We start from the raw sequence: 10,728 nt of genomic DNA, 5'->3' as shown, positions 1-10,728 counted from the left end.
CCCCCCCCCCCCCCCCCCTCTCTTTCAACAACTTCCAATTAGAAATAATTTGTCACCTGAACCTTTAGATTTCCAGAATACTATATGAAACATGAAAGAGAGAGATCGGGACGTTCAAAAGGGGAATTAATGGTGCTTTGCCAAATGTCACATCACCTCAGCAGGTGCCATAGACTCATTTATTATACAGGTTGGGCTTTTATTTACTCTGCAGGCTCCACCTTAGAGGGAGAGACAGAAAGTGACTGTATAGAAGCAGTTTTATCTGATTTGAAATGAAATTGTCAGACATATATTATACGTATATAAGTATAATTTCTGGTAACAGAAAGTCAAACCGCTGGCTGCATCTCTCCAGACACCTTCAAATTAATGTTTTGCGGGTCTGACCGTTTAATTTGAAGACAGTGTCTCCTGAGGCCCAGGTGAGGACACAAGCATGGCTGCCTCTGTCCTCTCCACGGATGAGAGCCACACACGGAGTTTAGTTTATAATTTCACAAACTGAAATCAGTGATATGTTTTCATTCCAGTGACAGATATTCAGTGTGTTGATTTTTTGTACTTTTATTGCTGCTTTTTTCTGATCTTAATAAAGAAATGAATTAGAAACTGGGTTTTTTTATGCTTTTTCAATCAAAGATTTTAGATTTTATATAACAAATTCTCAGATATTCTTATTACACATCAATATTTTTAGTTAAGATCAATCACTTAATCCACTGGATGCCTATTAAAGTCATTATTACTCTAAAGAGAAAGGGCAATAACGTTTTTCCTGTATCTGTGTCTGTGTTTGCAATTGTTCATTTATGAATCATGTTAGGAAAAAAATCTCATAAACCACTGAACAGATTTTAATGAAACTCAAAAAGTAATCACTTGGTGTGCATCTACCACTGATTAACTTTTGGAATCAATTCAGTTTAAAATGGGATCTTGAAAAGCATAAAAATGCCTATAAGATAGTCAATTTTACAGATATCAAGCTAAAACCTGGTGTGGTAGTAGTTGTAAATCATCTCAATCACATACTCTAAGCACTCCACACTGTGCAACATCTTTACTGAAAACTTTGGGATCAACACTGATTGTCTGTGAGCAAAATATCTCCTAAATGACTGGACGTCTATTAATGAAGGGCTCAGAAAGTAATCACTGGATGAACATCTACAACTGACTATCTTTTGGAGTCAATACAATTCAAGATGGCTAATTGGTCTTATCCAACACAAAAATGCTTTTAAATTACTCAAAGTCACTGATACTGAGCTAAAGTGTTATGTAGTAGTATTCCTCCAAGGAATCCTAGGCCTTTAATTTTCTTTTATGCAATGGAGTGTCACGCAGGCAAGTAAGTTTAAAGTTAAATAGCATTGTAAAATATCTAAGCAATTATTTAGAACAGCCTAATATTTTTTTCAACCCTCTGCAACATGTTTCTCCACTATTTTCAAGGTTAATGTGTCCCACAATAAAGAAACATGTGGTTCAGCTGAACAAATGGATTGTTCACTACTTGTAAGGCTGATTGTTCAAATCCCAGCCTTTTCACCTCCTTTGATGCTTTCACATGTGTTCAATAATAGCAAGCAATGCTAAGTTTTATAAAAACCAGCTTCACTTTTTTTCTTAAAAGAAGTAAATACAGTATTTATTGATTTTTTTAAACAAAGTTTTAGTCTCCAAACCTAGCTTGAAAAGTCATTTCAAAACTTTGTGTTTTGCCCTTTGGAACTATCAGCCGTCAGATAAAAAAGCAATAATGATTACGTAATGCTTCTTTTATGAAAACTTGTCACAGCAGGAACACTGTGGAGCATCAGCCTTCACCCTCACAGTCATTGTAGCCGTCCAGCTTCATTTAATGCAACTTCCACCTACTCCGCTTCATTTTTGACAGCTCAAATTGTGATGGGAAGCAGTGTTTGTTATCTTTTCCTAAATATATTTAAGTAAATCCCTGTTTGTTAAACTGCTGCCATTGTTTGCAGCAGGATGACATCAGTAACTGATGTAATGATGGTTACAGGGGATGACTTTATTGTATATCTTGTGATTTATGTGATAAATCAGAAACAAAGAAGCGATAGTGAGATCTTATGGGAGCAGTTTTCCCATCAAAGGATGATATGTTTTTATATTGGTGGTGCACGGTCCCACATTGAAATGAGGTCTCAATATTGGTGGGGAAAGTTTGACAATTTGGTAACTATTTATGCCGTAAATGGCGGGAAGATTTTAATTATATTTGGTTGGTCACATCAGAAATAATCTACCATTACACAAGGCTAAAGCTAAATACTTGTTAACTTAGCCGCTAGCATAAACTGGAAAAAGTGGACAAAATTTTTAAATCTCTCATTTAAAAAACATTAAACTTATTCCTACCAATGTTGTATATAACACTAACTTCAAATTTTTAAACATAATATTAAACCTGCCAATATTTGTCTGCTTTGTAGTTATTAAAACAATTATGGAAACACAAAACTTACCTGACAGAAATTCAGGTATATTAAAAGTTGCATGATCTGCTGTATTTATACTGTATAAATACTGTTTTTGTTTTGTTCTTTTTTGTGTATTCTCTTGTTCGGTGTTGTAAAATATTAAAACTAATGGCAGCCTTCGCCTGTCTACAAAAAAAGCTATAATTAGTGTGGAAATATATGTGGGGAACTGTTAGAGTCATTTATACTCTCCATCATGTTCACTCTGGATTTAGATGTCAAGGTAATTGAACCCTTTAACAAATTGCCTGTAAATTTAAAAAAAAAAAAGTGTGCAAGTTGTTTTTGTATAAATGTGTTTTTGTGAACTACCAGGTTTAAAAAATGACTAATGTCAGGGTTATGATGGAACACTATTTCAATCAGGGTTATGACTGAATACTATTTCAAACATTTTTTTAGTTATTTTTCTTCAACAGTGTAGAAATCTCAGTATTTTAAACTAGAAAGAAAGTTTTCAGCTGTCATTCTTACTCTTTTGACCACATTGGCCAAATCTTGGAAAATATAAAATCTCAGGCAATCTTGCGTGATCTTGAAAGTTAGTTTACGCAAAGATTGTTTTGAAGATGATACTTGATCATATAAACCTCATAAACTCTGAAAAGCACAATGCTTAAGATACCATTAAGGTATCTTAAACATTATCAGGCTCTCTATATCGACTTCTGCCTCAGCTCTACAGTTATAATCATTTATTTGTAACTGAGCAGAAACTCTATTGTTGAGGTTTTAAAATCAAATAAAACAATGCTAACAAACTTTAGTAAACCATTGTTAGGAATGGTGTTGACTGGCTTTCGAAAGAACCAGTTTTTTCCATGTTTATTTTGTTATAAATATATGGCAAAGGTCAGAGCTATCCTTGTGTCAACACACAATCAAGGAAAAAAAAAGGGGGAAAAAAGGGAAGCACCAGACTTTGCTCTCTCTGATGAGAGAGACCAGACAAAGCAGCTTGCAAAGCTGAGGTTGTATTCTCTTTGTTGCCAATTAGATTGCTGGTATCTCTTAATTTAGCCAATGACGACAAAGTAAGCAAGTCAGCTGGGTGTGTTGTGTTGGAGTTTAAACTTTGGACCCAAGCGGAGGAGCCGAGAAATACACTAGAGAGTCTTCAGTAAGGTAGAAAGAGTCCTTTCACGTCAAAAAAAGGAACAAACGCTGGATATTGTTGTTGGATCTCATCATTTGTTTGGGTGAGCTTAACCCAAACAGGGAAACTATGGAGTTCTACCCAGATCAGGTAAGTTTTGTTTTTGCATTTGTATTTTTGCTGAGGAGGAAACTGGAAAGTCCCACAGAGCAAAGTTCATGCTTAATAATTAAAGTCGAAACTAAGTCTTAAGCCTAAAAATTTATGGAAATATTGGTTTAAGACTGACACCGACAACTCCCAATTAATTGAAAAGTACTTATATTAGGGAAATATATGTATATGTGTAGTGTTTTTCTGAAGAGTCATAGTGAAATTGTGTTGTTTGTTTCTAAAAGTATGTCTGTAAGGTAAAATACTTAGTTGTTGTTAAATGTTTCATTTCAGGGTTGTGATTGCACAGAGTTGCTTGACTGGCTGTTTGATAAAAACGATGGGATTCTTCGCCACGAGGACACGGGAGACCAAAACAACCAGCCCAGCTGGTCATTTCAGGAGCCAAATGTTTGTGAGGCTGTTGCATCTCTAATCAACTCAAATCTTCTGTAGAAATTTGCCCTCCGTCTTGATAAGCAGACTTCATTTTTACCGCACAGTCTCATTTCTCTCTGTGTCATTATCTCACAATGGCAGACTAATGATAGCACGTAGCATTTTCACCCAGCAGATGCTGCCGCCAGCTGAGCAGGCAGGGGATGACTTTCTCAACGCCCTTCTGAGTGGAGGTGAATCTGTGTCCGCCTCGCCTCTGTGGTCTCCGTCTCCAAGCGACAGTGGGATCAGTGAGGGCACGCCGTCAGACCAGATGGATAGTCCTCAGCGCCCTGAGAGTCCTCCGGATGCTTCTTGCTTTGGTCCAGGACCTCAAACCAAGGCAGCTTTGGAGGCCAATGTCTCCACTGACCTCAGTAAGACACATTAGATAATGAAATGTGCAACCAATTACTAGCTATTGTATTGAGAAAATATAGAATATTATTCTTGAACAATCAAATGTTGATTATCCTTTACTATCTGAAAAATGTGCAAAATGTTTTCTTCTACCAACAACTCAAAATAATAACTTAACTGTGTTTTCCTCAGAAAATCCACAATGATTTGTTATTTGTTGTACCCAGTGACCAGGATAACTATCATTAGCAATACAAGTTTAAAACAATATGGGCTTTCAAACACTGTAGCAACATGTTCACTAATAGATGTTGTGTATTGCTTTGTCTGCAGCTGCTTGGATTAAACACAAAGTGCAAAAATTACAAGTAAACATCTGATTTCTGCAGCCATGTGTGCAGCACCCATTCACAACAAGTCATCTCATGGTATTATAAAAAGGAATCAGGTCCAATTCAGTCAAACATACAGTCAGTCCAATACAGTTCAATCCAAAGCAGTCAGATTTAGATTACTTTATTGCAAACTGTTATTTGGTTTTGTACATGATAAAAAAACAAATAAGTAAAACATTTTCTTTCTAAGGAAACCAGGAGATTGTATGAAATCGTCATTTTCATTCATGCCCCTATCCTCAACATGTAGGGGGAGGCAAGTACCAGTAGAGAGGAAAACCACTTTCTTTTTGTTGCAGTTGATGTTGAAATGTGTCTGATACAAGATTGTTGAAGCTGCTGGTATCAGTCGCTGAAATAAATAAAAAAAACATGTTGGGTACAGATCAGAGTATTCAGTATGCAAGGTTCAAATGTCTCTTTTCACTGGGCTCCAATAATAACTCTGGTGTGTCTTACTGTTTGTCCGGATGCTTGAATGTGTTTTTTATTGTCTGTGTGTGTGTGTGTGTGTACAGGTGGCTGGGAGTTTGGCTTCCCAATGACCAAAACAGGGACTTCACTGTATCCTGGAGATGTACAAAGACCTCAGCTGTCGTCAGGCTTCCCGCTGACTGTCAAAGATCTGCTGCTGTCGGGCACACCGGAGCCAGTAAGTGTGTCCTGCTTCTGTTTAACAGAGTCAGCGGAGACAATTCAGGCGGGGAGGTTGGAAGAGCAGCCGTGTCTCACGAGTGTGTGACATCTTGATTCAGATGCAAGACATTGTTGTTTGGCTTTGTTCCTGCCCGTTTGTAAGCATGCACCTTGGTGAAAACAACGCATCATTCCATGGAGATGCCTTTGCAATGCAGATGAAATTCCCCACTTTAGAGGTTTTCTAAATTTGGAAAGATCTGCTGAATATGCAGCAAATTTATTTTCTGGGAGAACGAATACTCGGAAGATCCAGATTAGTATTCTGTTGATGTTGAGCCTTTTCTTGAACTTCCCCATAATGTATTCACCTTCTTATGATTTTGTACTTTTCTAAGTTTGACCTGATTAAAGTAGAGGGACTTTGTAGTTATGTAAAATGTAATGTAAACTAAAATTTTGAGAAAAAAGGTTTAAAGCATCATCGCAATAAATATGCTAACAATTATTTGTTTCACAAAGAATCTATTGCCATCATCAAGTCAGGATCACCATAAGCAGAATAATGTTGTAAACGTTAGTAGATTTTTCAGAGGAATTGATCCCAACTCCATCATATTGATGTCATCTCCTCAGTCCAGTTTAATAAGATGAAGGAGAGAGTGGAAGAATCCAGTTTAGATTCTTACACTGTAATTGCTTTGAAGTGGCCATGAAACGAGGGTAATGAATATGGCCTGATAGTATGCACTCATTAAACTACTTCCTGTGAGCCTCTAGCAAAAAGGTTGTGTGGCGCAGACGGTGTATGCAGACAAAAAATTTAATTACAGTTGTAATTTGTATTTTTCACCATTGGTATTCATATCTCACTCACAGCCCCAACAGCCATCCCAAAAGTCCATCCAGGAGCTGATTCTCAATGAAGATGAGAAGAAGCTTTTAGCGAAGGAGGGCGTCACCCTGCCCAGCCAGCTACCTCTTACGAAGGTAAAGTGCCTCAGCTCTCGAAACAGTTCTCAGCTTTTGTTTTCAGAAGCCAGAAAATGTAAACGCTTCCTCCTCTGTCGGCCAGCATGAAGAGAGGATCCTGAAGAAAATACGCAGAAAGATCCGCAACAAGCAGTCCGCCCAGGAAAGCAGGAAGAAAAAGAAGGAGTACATTGATGGGCTGGAGACCCGGTGAGAAGCTAATTTACGCCAAAGAGCGACATTTTATTCACTCATTCAGCGACAAAAAAAAAAAAAACATTGTCTAAATCACAATAGGATGATGGTTTTCCTATTGTACCTCAAATGTACCAGTTGACAACTTGTTTTAATAAAGCTTTGACGTCATCTGGTATTCCAGTGGCATGAGCCATACATGACCAGGTTTCCCATGATAAATTTAGGACACTTTGTATGGGAAAACAAAAATCATAATAATACTTCAGTTTATTGTAATTGGAAGTGGTTTGACAGAAAGCTAGACCTCTAGGTTGTGTTTTAAGACTTAAAACATTGCAATATTGGTCTGCAGCTACCTGTGACTCGACCAATCACGGAGCAGATCAGGTGAAGAGCAAAATATGCCAATTAAAACCAACATTTTAATGTATTCTCAATAGTATTTCCCCTTCTTTGCTGTGATTACTTCACAGATTTCTGCTTAGAAGCTAAAGGAAACATAAACTTGCTTCATTCATATACTATATATATATATATATATATATATATATATATATATATATATATATGATATTTTAATACTTATTTCCTTTGCATCAATAGTGAACAGTCTGCAGAAACCATTTTATAAATAACTTTCTAATAGAAGTAAAAATCACTGTTGTGCTCTTTTTAATCACTTCTGTCATAATAAATGTAGTGTTTAATAAGTTTTAGAGCATTCTCTTAGTTAAAAAGCAAAACAAAACAAGGTTTTAATGTGAATTCTGTAAATCAAATAATGTTATCTCTCAGGGGTTTCACCTTTTTCCTCTCCTGTGGTGTTTCTTCCTGTAGAATGTCTGCCTGCAATGCCCACAACCAAGAGCTGCAGAGAAAGGTGTCCCACCTGGAAAAATGCAACATGTGAGTGGTTCTAAAAAGGGGCCTTCTGTTTCATTTCTAACCAGTCCTTCCTCTGTAATATCCTGGTAATTTCTTATAACATTTGTCCCATTCAAAAACTGCCTTTGCTGTTTTGGTTTTCCTTTATCCAACCCATTTTTACCCTCTGTGGTCTTTCTCTTTCTCTTCTTTCCTGTCTGCAGGTCACTAATGGATCAGCTGCGCAGGCTGCAAGCTATGGTCATGAATTCATCCAACAAACCAGCTCAGACTGGGACATGTGTACTGGTACTACTGCTGTGTGTGGACACAGCATTTTGTTCTTCATTCAGAAAGTCACCTGAGCATCAAACCAAAACAGCAACAGGCTGGATTACCTGCTGAGAAAGACCAATCTATAAATGTTCACATTGAGCACAAAAGGACAAACGCACAAACAGAATTGCTCCACATGATGACAAATGCTCTATTTTAATGGAGACAAAGAAAAAAAAAATCTATATATTTTTTTAATTTTCTCTAACTCTGTGTGCCTTTCATTTGATTTTCCAGGTGCTCTTGCTGTCCTTCTCCCTAATCCTGTTCCCCAGCCTCAAACCCTTCTCTGACACTCAGGTCAGCCAAGGAGACTTCAGTCCAGTCAGAAGTGAGTAACCTTCAGGGGAACCGCCAGCCAAGTAATCCGGCACATCTTTTCCACAGCAGAGAAAATTGTCAGAACTGCTGGCTCAGCCACTGTTGGAAAGGATTTCACCCACAGAGCCTCACAGGCTGTTTCATATGTCTGAGTATCTGCTGTTGACCTAAAAAAAGAAGTTATAATTAAAAGGCATGCATTAGCGGGTAAGGTAAGATTGCTTGCCTACCATTTTTAATAATCCTGTAGTCATCATCACTTTAGACCAAATTGAAATGATCATTTTTATAATAACTTTATTTAGAATTTGCAGGGGATAAGGTATTATGTATTTTATTTGTTAAAGATAAGTAAGTCACAATATTTTAGCTATTTACTCATCATGAAATATACTGCTATGACTTTATATTGACATTGAAAAAGCCAATGAGCTAAACTAAGTCTTTTCCATGAGTAAAGGTCGTATCTCACTGGGCTGTAACTGTTTGCAATTAGTTGGCAAAGGGCATTCATGGGGGAGTCTCGAAATTGTGTTGAAACATTTTCGAGGTTTTCAGTTTCCTCGCTTGAGTCACAGAGGATTGTAATCTTGTTGCTTGAGTATTGAACATGTTCCAAAAAAAAAAAAAACTGTGCCCCAAATTTTCTTTAAAATAGTTGCAAAGGTCTTAAACCCTTCTCAACTTTGTTGCAGGAGTTTCCAAATCATCTCATGAGCACTAGCGCCATATTTGACACCTGGACAGGAGCTGTCCTCTGACAGAAAACATCTGAGGCTATAACCCCAAATGTCTGGGTCTAAAACCGCATTGATAATTAATAATGATTATTGAAAAACTTTGCCTTTCTTTTTTTCAAAAGTGTACTTCGGTAGATTACGTCAAAAAAATGGCGACTGCCAAGACAGGTACAAAGCGGGCAGAGGTGGGTATAATGTGGGTAAAAGTGGGCAAGGAAATAATGTGCACGACACAGAAAACAGTGTTGCAAGTCATATCAGTAAATCGTGGTTTTCAAAAATTGGCTGCTCGAAACACAAAACACAAAATCGCAAAAGTGTTCAAAGTGAAGTGTACATACAGAACAAAATAGATCATTTGCTTTAAAAGTACCATTTGAGCAGCCTCAGGTGGGGTTAAAAAAAAGCCAATAAAATTGAGAAAGAAAAGGAATTGTGCATTAGTTGTGAATATGGCCCGGGGTAAGGAGGAATGAAGATAATGAGTGCTCATTGTTTTGAGAGCACCAAGTCTCTGATGTCTCGAGCCGGAAAGTCTTTTGAATTATAAAAGAATCCAGGTTGATTTTCCTTCCTTAATTTACTCCTCGTGGATTTTGATAAGTCATTTGAACAGGGGAAGGGGGGCAGAATGTGTTACAGAGGGGTCATGTTGCAAGTCTGAAGAAGTTTTCAAGCCTTTGATGTCTTCAGGATAAAGTTTGTGCTCACAAAGCATCCAAGCAAACACCCAGACACACACACTTGTCTACCAGAGCTTAGAAAGGTGTAATAATAAGCAGAGATCTATACAGTGCCCAAAGAGGCTTAACCTTATTTACTGTGTCTTCCTTTCCCTCAGTCCAGTCACGGTCCCTGCAGAACCTCCAGGCTTCCCGCGTGCTGCATGTCGTTGACCCACCATTCTACTCCGAGGATAAATCAGAGCCTCTGCACCAGCATTTCCCCGAAGAGCAGGGATTGGAAGATATTGCAGCCCTGATGGGTGAGCTGGCAGTAAAAGAAGAACAGAGCAGCTTGAAGTCCGTGTCTCTGAACAGCAGTCAGGAGGACAGAACCGGCCATTTCCATGTAGACCCAATTACCGGTTACATAGCTACCGTGACTTTTAATCCCCATCGCCCTGCCGGCCTACGGCCACACGCTGATGACATGTAATAGAAATGAAAATGTTAGTCCAACATAAATTTGTCATACTGAATGTACTGTCAGGAACTGGTGTTTACACAGACAGGGAAATTAGATTTTGATCATTCCTGTTTTGCTTTTATTAGATATTCAGTCGGTATGTCTTTTTCTTATTTTTCTTACAGTTTTTTTATTAGAAAATGGATTTTAATCTCATGCAGAAATTACTCATAATCAAGAACTTCCTTCTTTGATAATGTTTCATTGTAAATTAGTGTTTCGATTGGTCTAAAACTGAGCAAACTGAGATGTTTTGTTCACAAATGTTTCGATTCAAACCTGTAATTTTAGACGTTTAAGGTTCTTTTTCATTTTTAAGCCGGTTTTTAAAGAATTGATTGCTCGCTGTTTAGATTCAGTGGTGGATAAAATTGCATCAAAAGAAAAGTGACAAACAAGATAAGTGGATATCAAATACTCTGTTGTTTTCTTGTCAATCTTTAATAATAAAAAGCCACTCTAAACATATAGTGTAACATCTCTTGAAATTTGTGCCTCGAAAGATCCATTTTTTGAGT

The 10,728-nt window shown here is 37.5% G+C and overlaps 1 protein-coding gene across 1 annotated transcript; it reads left to right on the top strand.

Annotated features, from left to right (window-relative positions):
- The first annotated feature begins 3,437 nt into the window (after nucleotides 1–3,437).
- On the top strand, nucleotides 3,438–10,678 carry creb3l3a (cAMP responsive element binding protein 3-like 3a). The gene is made up of 10 exons (XM_017406880.3): nucleotides 3,438–3,759; nucleotides 4,057–4,173; nucleotides 4,337–4,577; nucleotides 5,474–5,607; nucleotides 6,471–6,581; nucleotides 6,667–6,773; nucleotides 7,599–7,667; nucleotides 7,850–7,934; nucleotides 8,199–8,292; nucleotides 9,864–10,678. The coding sequence occupies exons 1-10, from the start codon at nucleotides 3,739–3,741 to the stop codon at nucleotides 10,178–10,180; spliced, it is 1,296 nt and encodes a 431-aa protein (XP_017262369.1). The 5' UTR covers nucleotides 3,438–3,738; the 3' UTR covers nucleotides 10,181–10,678.
- The last annotated feature ends 50 nt before the right edge of the window (nucleotides 10,679–10,728 follow it).

This window comes from Kryptolebias marmoratus, linkage group LG24 (assembly GCF_001649575.2).
Source record: "Kryptolebias marmoratus isolate JLee-2015 linkage group LG24, ASM164957v2, whole genome shotgun sequence".
NCBI classification, from domain to species: Eukaryota; Metazoa; Chordata; class Actinopteri; order Cyprinodontiformes; family Rivulidae; genus Kryptolebias; species Kryptolebias marmoratus.
This window is presented reverse-complemented; position numbering and strand designations above follow the sequence as displayed.